At 43.1% G+C, this 13,187-nt stretch overlaps 1 protein-coding gene across 3 annotated transcripts in view; it reads left to right on the top strand.

Annotated features, from left to right (window-relative positions):
• Positions 1-3,167: 3,167 nt before the first annotated feature.
• SPMIP2 (sperm microtubule inner protein 2) overlaps positions 3,168-13,187 on the top strand; it is a 43,487-nt gene continuing 33,467 nt past the window's right edge. For 2 of the 3 annotated variants that reach the window (XM_013175226.3, XM_013175224.3), the window contains exons 1-2: positions 3,168-3,365; positions 10,548-10,777. In XM_013175226.3, coding sequence (XP_013030680.2) covers positions 3,236-3,365; positions 10,548-10,777 — 360 coding nt within the window. In that variant the 5' untranslated portion in view covers positions 3,168-3,235. The remainder of the gene's footprint in view (positions 3,366-10,547; positions 10,778-13,187) is intronic. The other variant, XM_066996113.1, reaches the window with a different exon arrangement.

Below are 13,187 nucleotides of genomic sequence, written 5' to 3'. Positions count from 1 at the left end.
GGTCAATGCAATACAATCCTGAGAAGGCCCCCATGGCTCTTCTTCAGGTGCCATGACCTGTTTATTCAGCAGGACTTCCTTCACTGCCAGACTGGTGCTGCTAGCATGCAGGGCACTGACTCCCTGAGTCCTCCCCTAGCACAGCGTGCAGAATCATCAGAAAACCCTCTTCCTTGCTTCCTCTCTCCAGTCATGTGTAGATTCATTTCACTTAAGCTGTGCCCCAGCTGTACTGCAGCAAACACAGAGTTTCAGCCAACAGCCCTCCTTCACTTCCCACAGCATCTCAGTCTCGCATTTTTCCTATGATGCTTCAGGCACTACCTCAGATGCAGCAAGGTTTAATCAAGTCATATACGCAGGAATTAAACTAATAACGAGAAAATCTGCATCTATCATCATCTATTTAGAGAATTTCATCTGGAAAGCTTTCTAGTCTCCCATTAAAATGTTTACGTGCCAGAGTTTTCTCCTCTAATAAATTGGAATTTACCTTTGGGTAGTGCCTTTTATTCTAATAGCCTGTCTTTACTGAAAAGTTGATTCCAGTCATGACTCACGTGTTGTCTTTCATTCAAATTCCTGCCATATCCAAAAAGCCTGGAATTAAATATTCAAGCGGCTTTTAATTCACATTATCTTACCACAGATCAATTCAGCACGACTCATCAACTAACATGATCAATAATTAATGTGGCTGTACATCATCTACATCAGGCTTCTCATAGTCCTCTTGCATCTTCCTACAGTTTGCTCCGAGAGCCCATGGGTGAGCTGGGGCTCACCAGAGCATGCTCCATAGAAGAGTTTAGTCCACTAAAATGAAAAAGAAAAAAAAAAATTAAAAAATGGAATATGCTCTCAGAAGCGTTGAAGATACAACAGATGAGTCCTGGTAAGGTTTCCTGCTGTGGTATATCGTGCTACTAACTGCAGCGTTTGATGTTCTGACCTCCCCCTCCACAGCAGGGATGGCAGAAGGGCACGAGCCCTCAGCTCAGTTGCTCCAGCCCCCAGTCTGGCATCTTAACCCCAAATCTTTGCAGCTGGAGCTGAGACGCCACACTACGGACTGCAGGAGGAACGATTCACCTCAGTGGGAGCATTCTGGTCTTTGGAGGAAGGAGAGTGAGTGAGCTACCCACCGGTGTGAAACCACCACGCTGCACCCAGACAGTGGCTCCAGCACAGAGCCGGGCCCAAATAAATAGCAACAGTGATATCTGCTACCAAGAATTCCCAGTAAGTAAAACATACAGGTTCTCTTTCAGCCTTTCAGCAGAAAACCCTACCAGTGAGCTCACGCATTCTTTTGTATCATAGATTGCTGCATCCAGCTACCAGAGTAGTTCATTTAGAAATGTTTTAAGACAAAACACCTTACCAGGTCCAAGTAGGCAGAAAAGGCAGAACGCATGCTGCAGCGTTGCCTCCTTTCTGCCTCCATCTCAGAAACACAGTCCTGCAGCAAAGTGGCTCCTTTGCATGGCCTGAGGGAGTCCTGACACCTGCCGTGTGGCTGCTTCAAAACTAGATGCACTTTTGCAAGCCTTTTTAATGAAATTAGTATTCTTGTCACTGCTGAAGATTTTGAAATTGTATGATCTAATCTGTAGTCCACCAACCATAAGGCACTTGTGTTTTCTTGTATTTTATCTTTCCATGACTTATTAGGCTTTTTATATACAAAATATATCTATGCCAGTCAGAAGGGTGATTTTTTACTCTCCTAAATAGGTACATACCATTGACTGTAAAAGAAGTTTGTACAGTGTAAAGATGCACAAGAAAAGTAAAGGCTATCCCCCTTCCTGTAGGGAGCTGAACAATGCCAGCTTCAGCAGATGGAAAGAAGCACAGCATCACGTGCAAGCACAACACCTCTTCAGCTACGCTGGTACTCGAAATGGCTAAACTTTTCCACAAAGACGAGTGGGAATACGGAGCCAACCCCTGAGCCTGACCTCAGAGGCAAGGTACTGCAGCCCACCGCCAGTCAGTGCGGACGCCAACTGGAGGCTGCACCCAGGGAGGCCCTGGCCAGGCCAGGAGGAGGCTTGGTGCACCTCCACCCGTGTGATGGAGAATGAAGCCATCTGGCTGCAAGGCTCCAGGGAAAGGCTGCAGGGGAGGCACAGGGAGGAGGAGGAGGAGGAGGAGGAGGAGGAGGAGGAGTGAGGAATGGGGGAACAGGCCTCAGAAAGCAGGGGAGAGCTGACAAGCCAGGCTGGGAGGAGCAGCTGGAGGGTCAAGAGGAGGAGCCAAGAGCAAAATGCGGTTGAGCAAGTAACCCAGGGTGATTCAGAGCCCAGTGTCCACCAGCCTGGGTCTTACTCAGAACATCAGAATTTGCCAGAAGTCATGCACCGACAAGCATCTCCAATCACACTCTCAGATACTCCCCATTACCCTGTAGGGAAGGTTGCGAAAAAGCAAGCTATTTTATTGATACTAAAAGAAAGCCTCAATACACAAATCAGAGCTGTCACACATGTTTAACTGGAGTGTCAACGAACGTTGTGTTATCCTTGATTACTTGTTAATTAGAAGTCTTATCAGTTCAGATGTGGTTGGAGACATATTGGAAGTCTCTGCTGAGCGTTTTTAATATTACACATATTGCTGTGGCAGAGAGGGTTTGTATTACACCACCGCAGTCCCTTTGGGATCGCACACCCGTAGGAACGGCTCGTGCCCTAAGGTGTTTACAAATGAAAGAAAAAAGAGGAGACAGCAGATGGAATCGGCAGCTGGAGTATCTGCAGGAAATAAGGCAGCTCTGACAGGCACGCCAGTGAGACTTTTATCTGGGAGTCTTATTCCGTATCTTTTGCCAGCACACGCACACACAAAAATAATAATAATAATGGGTGAACCAGAGAAAAGGAGCTCTAGAGAAAGAGCAGCATGTGCTCACAGAGATCACTTTCATGGCCTGGAGCATCCTGAAGAGTCATAAGTGATGTTGCCATCATTTTAGAGAAAGAACCCACTGGGCAGCAAATGGCAATAAAACCCCCAGAACATCAGGGTCTTTACAACTCTAAATTCCTAAAGACAAATCATTTTACTTGTTAGCAGGCAGCTTCCTGACTTATTGCACCCGTCGAGGTGTCAGCTGAGGATGTCCTGACGTCATGGTGTCAGGAACCTCATCAGAGCCTGGGGGAAGATATGTCACAATGCGCCCATCCCCAGCACTCAGAGGAGGGGACAGCCAGCCACTGTCACCACGATGGGCAGAGGAACCAAGGTGCAGAGGAGCTGGGACCCTCCCCAGGCAGGGAGGGCCTGCTCCAAGCCTCCATCCCCTACAAGAGCCACCAGGGGCTTGGCGCTGGTGGAGGCGAGGATGGTGTTCTCAGGTAGGTCACGATGCTGGGATCCCCCACCCCAAAAAAAGGTCTGTTAACAGGTGCCAATCTTTTTATTTCATTGGACAGTTTGAAACCTAGAGAGAAATCTCTGTCCTTTAATTGTTTACATAGTTTAGACCAAGTTTGTAGGTATTTTTCAAGCATAACGGATTATTTATTGTGCACAAGACACACACGTGCACACACACCCAGAGATGCTGATGTGAACTGGAGACTTATTCAATTTGTAGCTTTTGTGCTCTGCTCAGCAGTTCTCATTCATTACTTTAAAAGCATGCCCTGCACCTGCCTATTGATGAAACCCCCCTCGCAGGGCTGGAGAAGAGAGCGTGATTCTCTTCTGGGGATCTGAATGAAAGCCTCCTGCTGACAGCAAGCAAGGATTCCCCAGTGTTCCTGGTTAGCCGCAATTACTGAGATGTCTTCCTACTACAACCTCATCTGAATTTCAAGCATATCAGCTTTAAAGAGCAGGCTCAAGAACAAAGCTGATGGACTGAAAAAAAAAAAAAAGTACTTTTTGTATCTGAATTTGTCTTGGGGCCTGTTTTTCAATCACAGTGTGAATCACGACCATCACTCACTGATTTTTGAGTAAAAATGTAGAGACTATACATTTCAGTGCACTTGTATCTTGTAATAATTAAACAATGATGTTAGAAACTACTTCAATATTCTCATTCTTCCTCAAATTCCAAAATACTACAGACAATATCAGGGTGGCATATATTGTGTCAAAATACAGTATATTCATGTCATTATCACTGATTGTATGGGTATATGCCCTTCAAGTTACACACTGCAGTAGTTTTCTGCTCTGGGGGTACAAGTCACAGGAATAGAAAGACTGCAGTTTGGGGTCAGATCAAGAATTTATATAATCCAATATCCTTTCCAAAACTGCTCTTAAATCTCAGTCACAGTTTTTGCTCTACAGCCTCTTTGCAGTGAAAGGTGACTCAGTTTGACCATGAACTGTGAAAAAGAAATTCATTTGAAATTTTAAATCTATTCCTGGCTATTTAATTCCAGTTTTTGTTTTATGAAATGTTGCAATTGTTCCTTATTCACCCCCTTCAGATCAGTTATTATTTAATAGCTCTCTACTACAGCCCCTTCAGTCACTTCCGAGAGCAGGAGAGAGTAAAATTTATTCAGGCTTCTTGAAAATGTAGAGTCAAATCCATTTGCTTTGATTCCACATTACTGTTAATTATCAGCTGCTAAGATTAACAGAGGGGCACAGGCAGATACGTACACCCATACCGATCACTTTCAGTACCTTTTCTCATTTTAAGAAATCCTTTCTTGGGACCGGTAAGAATGGGGAAGCAGAGCAGCACACAATACTCCAGACAGAGGTGCAGCACTGATATATTCGGTGGCACAATACCTGGAGGCTGAGTTGCCTTCTTGCTGTGACCCAGCACAACACCATCCCCACCCTTTGTCAGAAGGAGCAGGTAGTGGTGTAACAGCACGGTGTAAGCTGTGCAAGTAGCAACTGGTGACAAGAACAGCCTGCCTTATCTGTTCAGCTCTTTTACAGCATTGCTAATACCATATAAAAAAAAAAAAACACCACAAGGCAAGTTTTAGAAAAATGTCATGGTGGATAAACCTATTTTGATCCAACCTCTGTGCTCCTTACTGAACTAAGAGTTTTTTCTACCAAAAAGCTATTCTACCCTGTCTTTTTATCTAATATCATGAAATTAATGGTAAGATTGCTGTTACTCCCAGTGGATGGTGGATTATTATCTCTTAGGAGCATATGTTTTCTGCAGAAAGCATTTTTCCTCAGAAACTAATCTCGGAGAGTGCTCTGGACCCTTCTTGCTGACTGTCCTCAATCGAATAGGGTTGCAGCAGCATTGTGTGGCACCAGCATTGCTCCTGTGAGGGATTTCTGCCAGGCAATTCTGAGACAAGAGTAACAGTCAAGGTTATTTTTAAAACACCACAAGTAACTTAATCGTGGCAACATAATCGCCAATCAAGAATGCACAGCTTGCTATTAGTGACACTGATATCTTGTAAAATGAAAAGCAAACTGCACCTGATTATTTATAGGGTTCTGGTGCTTGTAATGAAACAAGCACGTTATTGCAGATTTACAAGTTAGCAGATTGATGCAAAATTAACATGTTATTCATATGCATTATATGGCTCTTGAGATAAAGAAGCAAACACCTACATTTCAAGTCCCTAATAATCTGGATAGGTCTATGATTACTGCTCCACTGCCAATGGTTTAAAAATTAGATTTTTTTTTTTAATTACCTAAACTCCTTAAAAATAAAATGGGATTTATTTCTGTAATAGTATCTGTAAGTTTCTTCACTCTGACTTCAACAAAACAGCTGTCTCTTTTGTCATGATCTGATTTCTCAGAAGTAGCATGCTCACATACCTCCACAGTTATGTCCTAGCATTTCTACCAGTTCAAGCCAGGTCTCCTGACCCAACTGGCGACCCGAAGGTTAAAAGGGGTTTCTCCTTATCTCATAGTCTCAGAAACCATTGTCTCAAGGAAGCAAAGATGATAAAACAGACAAACAAGTGGTAAACCTGACCTAGCAGGACTTCTTCACTGTATCTTTTCAGTCTTTCTTGCAGAGAATCCCGATTTAACTGCTTGAACGAGGTGACAGAAATGTAAAGTTAGCTTTTATTTCTTCTGCTGTCTTCCAGCCACAGGCTCTGAATCACAGTCAGTAGAAAAAGCTGAGCAAATAAAAGCAGAGTTAAATACTACTTGAAGTACGCTCAGCTGGTATATGTCACCTTTGGAAGATATCTAACCAGGGTGTTAAGATGACACTTCTTGTGTCTAAGTGCCTCGTTATCTTCCTAGCATATATGTAAGGAAGGAAAGTACTAAAGAAGAAACACGACTACTTAGGGACTGAACTCACAAACTCTGCACAGAGCATGGGCTATTTGTGATTTCAGATCCTCCAGGAGGCTCAGATGGGGAGACCTGAGCCACCCTTCAGCACCTGCCTTCCTCCACTGATGGCCCTGGCCCCAGGCCTGCAGGCAGCCCCACCAGGGACCCAGAGGCATTTGCACCCGCGGGAGCACAGCTCCCGGTGCTGCTCCCCGTTCTCCTCGGGGCGATGCTGGCTTCAGCGCTCCTGACCTTCGGCCACCGGTTCCCATCTCGCGCTGTTTGTTTTGGCACAACCGTTTCCCTCCCCCAAGGCCACATGGAAAATGAGATCAGTGAACTGATGTGTGTTAAAAATAACCAGGGAGGAGGAAAAAAAAAAAAAAAAGCATTTTACCATGTGGTTGAGAAACAGTTGTTTCAGAGCAATGGGCAGCCACGGGTAGGCAGGCAGAGCAGCTGAAGCTGCCTTCACTGGTGCCAATAAAAGGTGTGTGGCATTACATCCAGCCCTGGCTGGGTACAAAAAAAGAAGAAAAAAAAAGTGGGAGACAGACAGTCTTCTGCCTCCGCTGTCCCTCATGAGTGGTTACCCCCAATTACTTGTTGCTACTTGGTGCTTCTCAAGAGGAGATATACTTAGTGAACAAAAGATGGAAAGCAGTTTATGATGCTGAATCTCTTCCTCCACCTTCTGAAGAAAATAATGGAAATAAAACAAGCCTGAAAGACATGCTCGCATTTGGAGTAATGTTTGAAATTATAGTCTGCAAATAAGAAATCTAGCACTCAGTGTGACTTGGCTTATCACTTTTAAGACAGAATAGAAAGCTGGTTTATCTTTGATTAGGTTTTCCATGCTTTTAAACATACCCAGCTAGCATGTGTGCTTGCTAGGAAATGAGACTGCTAGGAGTGATTTATTTATTTACACTAAAATAATAAAATTTGATGCCCTAACTTATAATTAATATTTCAGCAGGAACGACAAAACCAAAAAGGAAAACCAGTCTCAGTGTTATTTGAATAACTGTCATTCTTACCACCCTCTCTCCCCCTGTTCATCGCTCTGGGAACCTACCCACAGCTTTCTCCAAAACCTTGATCAAATAAATATGTCTTTCACTCTGCCTAGAGAATCAGCGCATCTGGACCAAGGGAGGGAGCATACTGCAGAGATTTCAAGTCTCCACAGAGCACGCACTGCCAGCAGCGCTTCTCTTTATCTGACCAAGAATAGCCTGCTCGAACGCCTTTGCTAAGCCAAAACTGTTGAGAGGCAGTCCCTCGGGAGCGAAGCCAGGGTTTTTTCCAGTGACAGATATATTCCATCTTCATCCTTATTAACGGAACACTCCTAATTGATTTCTTTGTTTACTCTTTCCCTTATTCTGCAAAGAAGAAAGAAAGTCTAAACTCTGCTTTCTGTATGACAAACATGAAGGCATTCCTTACAGAACATTAATCACAGTGGGAAGCACTGAGAGACTACTTGACTTTCTATTGAATTACAGTTCAATTTCTACAGATTATCCAAAGACACTGTTTCCTCTGAAGCCCGGATGAACAATAACACATGCAATTAGTGTAGGTTCTTCTGCAGAAAGTGGAATGTACTGTCAAATGAGAGTTCAGGCTATGGAGACGAAAAATAATAAACCCAATGGAAAAATCAGGACGTAGTTCCAACCTATATTTTCTCTGGCAGCAAAGTAGATTTAAGAGGTTCCTGCTTTTTATTTTTGCACCAATGACACAGTTCACTGCCTCTGCAGTCATGCCAATGTGACTGTTTGGGGGCTGTGCTGTAAACTGGACCACTGAAACAACTTAGTAAAACTTCCCTGTCACCTTTAATTAGTGAAACAATGTCATAAATTATCATGGCCCTGTCACGCATAGCTTGTGGATCCACACAGTGCATCAGCTGTTAACTCAGAGTAGAAGGCTCAGTTTATACCTGCTTTGCAGAGTTTAGCTGCTGCAAACATGGGCACAATGCTAAAGGAAGCAGAGCATGGGCTACCCAAGCCTAGCGTGTGGTTCCAGGCAGAATAGGTCTGAAACTGGTTTTAAAAGGTGCCCTTCCATGGTAAGGCAGTCAAAACAAAATTATCAGCCTTTACTGAGAGACTAACTTGACTTTTAACTGGGCTATCATGGTCTTTGCTTCAACCGTCTCTGCACGTAGTGATCTATTTTAAGTTAATATGGATCCTGAGAAGACATATGGCTTGAAAATGAATCCCTTGCCTATGATAGGAGTCCTGTATTATCTACACTTGAAAGTTCAACTGGATTAGCATATAATTATAGAAGCTATTCTGGAATGACTCCCCAGGCATTTCACAAAAGGAGTTCCTTTCTGTTCCTGTTTTCCTTCATTTCCAGTAGTTGCTTGGGAAAAACTCCATGTGAAAACTCACCCTCCTGTTTTGCACCTTTATTTTCTGCCAACTAGTAGTTTGGAGGATGTATTTTTTTTCTTCCTCAGCCTGCATCAACATAGCTAATAGCCAAAGCAATAGCATAAATATCAGTAGACCAGCAGGGAATTGGTTTAAATCTATACCAGCAATGAAATTGTCTGGCATCATCATCTGCTGCTCCAGTAGGAGACTGTGTCAGCACACTCTTAATGGCTTGTCCTTTTAACAAAAAACATGGCTTGTGGCTTTTCCAGAGGCTTTCCTCTGCTTTATGACTTCCCATGCTTTATGATTTCTCCTTGCGACAGTTCCAGAACTGAGCCTGTGGTGTAAGAACTCTGCTTGATACCCAAAAACCTGTCCTCCATCTTAACCATTAAATATTTCTAGAGCTTTCCTTTTTTTATTATTTTTTTTTCCTAACAAACATACAACAGGTGTTTGCTTCTCAGCTGAAAACCTGTGTGAGGTTCAGCTGGCTGAATGATATTTGGTGAGTGAATCCTTACAAAGTCCAAATAGTAGAGGTGATGGTGGGAACGGTAACAAGAGTGTCCTTTCAGTCAGCTGTGATCTTCACAACTTAGTCATGATAAACTTGGGATATCTTTTTTGAAGCTACAATTCAAATGCTTTGTAATAACCATAAAGGCAGACACTGTCTTCATATGCTGACAAGATCTAACAACCCTCGATTTGGGCAGTAAAAATATCAATACTAATCTCAGACTGTAAATCAATGCTGCGAGGACTCTGGTGATTTATGAGTTCCCATAACACTCCTTTGCCCTGTCTGCACAGCTGAGAGGCACAGCCTGCAATCATAAGCCTTCAGGTTAAGTTTCCAGATATCTATGTTGTGAAAGCAGTTTTCAAAATACATGATTTACTTGTTTATATTTAGTCCATAAAGTCTAAACAGCACCTCATGAACTTCGCAGCACCCCTTGCTAAAGACATGATAGCCTCTGTTTTATGGACAGTGAAATGATGGTGTGGAGGCTACTGGTGAATGAAACACTGAGGTCAGCTCTGAGCCTTAGCATCCACCCTCCTGTCTTGATTTTCAACCAAAGAAAACTCAGGTACTCAGGCTGGCTGGGAACTGTGATGCTTTCCAGCTAGGTGTCCCACCTGGAGGCTCAGAGGACCAGGAACACGGAGCATAGCTTTGCTTCAGTGTTCTTGTACTGTGTCACTTGGATTTGCACCTGACCAGCTGTAATATATATTCACACCCATTTTGCTTTATAAAGGCATACCCTTCCTCAATTCTTCAATAGATTTCCTTGTAGACATCTCTGAATGACCTGAGAAGTGTCACTTAAAAATCACTGGGCTTCATTATTTCAAGTGTCTTTGCACTCAATGACATTTTAGCTTGACAGTGAACTCGATTAAAATGAATTAAAGCTACTTTAATACTGGATTAGAAAGCCTACAGTGACTTAATTTAGTAAACCAAAGCCACTCTATATTTATATCTTCTGCTAATATATATTCATTTCATGGGCGCGTTTGTATGAGTAAAACTTAAAGTACCATTTTCACAGGTGTGCATCCAATCAAAAAAATTTGCTTTTTGTTTTGTTTCATGCCTTGTTTCTTTTCCAGTAGCCATGTTTTTAGAGCAGGAATAGGAAATATTTCAGTGAAAAAAAGCCTTGTGTAACCCCCACTCCAGGAGACACTCTAACAAACGTATAACTGGTATGATATCCTTGCAAAGTGGAACACCTATATGATTGTTGCATTATAAGCAAGATAAAAGGAAATGAAGTTTTTGTTGCTCGACTGCTTCAGTATGCTATCTAAATAATTACTTTCTCCATCTTTCCTGTCTCTAAGGCCCAGATGCCATACGTGATCACAGAACAAGGAGGGCTGAACACACTCACTACATAGGAGAGACATCTCCAGCAATAGAGGGTACCAGTGATGCTAACTACTTGTGGCGGCCAGCCCCCTGTTCACGTGCACCACCTCGCAGATCTGACTGCCCTGGAGAAATTGGGTGGGGTGTGAGAGAGCTCAGCCATTTTGCCAGGAAAAATCTCCAGAGCGGAGCACAGATCAAGGTAAGGAAGATGTCAAAACTGAAAATACCACAACTCCAGAAGGCAGAACAAAGCTGTGCTCTGTTTTGCAGTTTCATCCTGAATTGTCACTAAGGCAGAGACCATTCATGGCCTAAGCAAGGAACAAGAGAGAATTTTGTACTTTGATTAAAGACTGTGTTAAGCCAAACATCAGCCTGTAGAAGCTTCTAGACATAATTCTGGAACAGTTTGCACAAATTCAGGCTCCTAGGTAGATGCAGATGCCTGAAAAATAACCTGATTAAACATCCTAAAATAATATAACATATGCTTCAAAGGGCTGGATTTTTCCACATGGCTAGAGCAGAGATGCAGGGGGAGCTGCTCGAAGGAGCAAGCTCTAATGTGATATGAGCCATCGAGTGACGCAGCCTGGCCAATTCCCAAACACTGCAGAGACCCGAAGCATCAGGTGTTCAACCTCTGTGTGACCAGAGCCCTGCAGGGCTTGCATGCTCACAGACATCTGGTAGCTCTGCAAACCCGCATGTGACTCAGTCCTAAGAAGATCCTGGGGAGCAGAAGTAGCTAAGGAACTTCAGACTCCTGAATTTCTTCTTGTTCTTTGTTTTGAACCCCTTACACATCCAGCCACAGCTGACTTCAGGGTAATTCTCATTTGCACAAGGTTATAACTAAAAGTCCCATGGCTTGATTTCTGAAAACAATATAGTTGGTTGTTGTTTTTTTTTTTTAATATATATATCATATTTTTTCTTGTATATACACACAAATTCACATATGATGATACAAGTATATTTTAACATTTGTATGTTTGTTGTGCTGTAATTTTAGAAGCCCAAAATGGGCTTGAGCCCAAAATGATTAGCTTAGGGCTGTATGAATACATAATACTAACAGTGTTTTTGCCCTAAAACAAGCTTTTTCAATATCTAGGGTACTCTTACATTGTTCTGCATTGCCCCCCCCCATTGCACGCCATATCCTTTCAAGTATACCCTTCTGAAAAATCCAGTTAACACTTTTTCAGAAGGTATCTATGTTATTCATAGTTCTTTGTGTGTTAGACACCATGACGAAAATACAAGTAACTCAATAAAGGAAGACAATGAAGGAAAGAGAAATTGGTCCTTCATAGGAGAAAACAAGCCTGTGGGGCAGGGAGGGAGCTCCCAGAGGGCAGAGCAAAGCACCTAGAAGAAGTAAAGGGAAAAAGAGAAGGCTCAGGAACTGGAAAGCTGTGGTACAACAAGGATTAGGAAACTGCTAGGAACAGCAGATACACAGGCTTTTGAAGAGATGGAAAGAGAAACATTGTCAGGGAGCCAAAGGTAAACATCTAGCTTTTGCACTAGGAAGCTGACGAAAGGTTTCTAGACCGGGAACAAACCTGAAAGAGAGGACCCATCCCACATGGGCAGAGTGGTGTGTAACAATCCCTTCAGGGTCTGTTTTCTATCTGAATTTTCTGCAGTTGTGAAGTTTGCCTTGACTTAAAATCTATTCATGGGAAACCAGTTTCTGAGTTTGTTTTCTGTGCTTCCTGAGCATCTGTGAAGAGAAGTTGTAGGGCCACCTTGAATCTGTAGCTGATTTGTTGTCCCCTCAAGTAGAAGTGACAAGGCCCCGGCGTTATCAGCTGTGAACAGCTGCCCTTTTAGGTCTTCACGGGATCCTGTTTTCTCTTCCCAAACATACAAACTACTCATCACCACCACTACCTCCCCAGAAAGAAAAGCAAGATAGATGGGCAGATTTTCCTGTTTGACCCTTCCACCTAAAAGCAGGGAAGAGTATTTTCCAGTGTATTTTCCCCTACTCACAGCCATTCAACAAAGGAATGCATTCGGTAGCACAGCATGGAAGTAGCTACAGCTAAAGTGTAACAAGTGGATGGAGCTGCTTGGCTGAGTTACCTAACAATTGGCATTAAAAAGCCTAACTATCAGATACATGTGAAAGGAACTGATAGCTGGTGCTAAACTGATAAATCTTTAGTTTCTAGGAGTTGATCCTTTGTGCTTTAATGAAATGCAAGAAGATAAATGTCAGCAGCATTCAAACGCTCTGCAAGCCTCATTTCATCCCTGAGGACACCCTTTCTGCCCTCACTGTGCAGCACCTTTCTGGGTCAAACCCTGAATCTTAATCAATCGCTCCTATGAGAAATCTGAAGAGATGTACAGTCCTGGGAAGAGTCGCTGTATTGACTAACACCTCCTGCCATTACTCAAAGGAACGTTCCATGCCGAAACCAACCTGGTGTGAGTCAGAGCTTGTGACAACACAAATAAGGGCGTGAACACGTATTACACACATCTATAGACTGTGTGTGTTGGTGTGAGTCACACACACACACTAGGTTTGTGATACCACTTTTCAGAAGTCAGTGAAACGCAGCTGAATTCTCTTCCATCTTAACCAAAGA

This window comes from Anser cygnoides, chromosome 4 (assembly GCF_040182565.1).
Source record: "Anser cygnoides isolate HZ-2024a breed goose chromosome 4, Taihu_goose_T2T_genome, whole genome shotgun sequence".
NCBI lineage: Eukaryota > Metazoa > Chordata > Aves > Anseriformes > Anatidae > Anser > Anser cygnoides.
The sequence above is the reverse complement of the archived record's forward strand: the minus strand, read 5'-3'. Positions and strand labels throughout refer to the sequence as shown.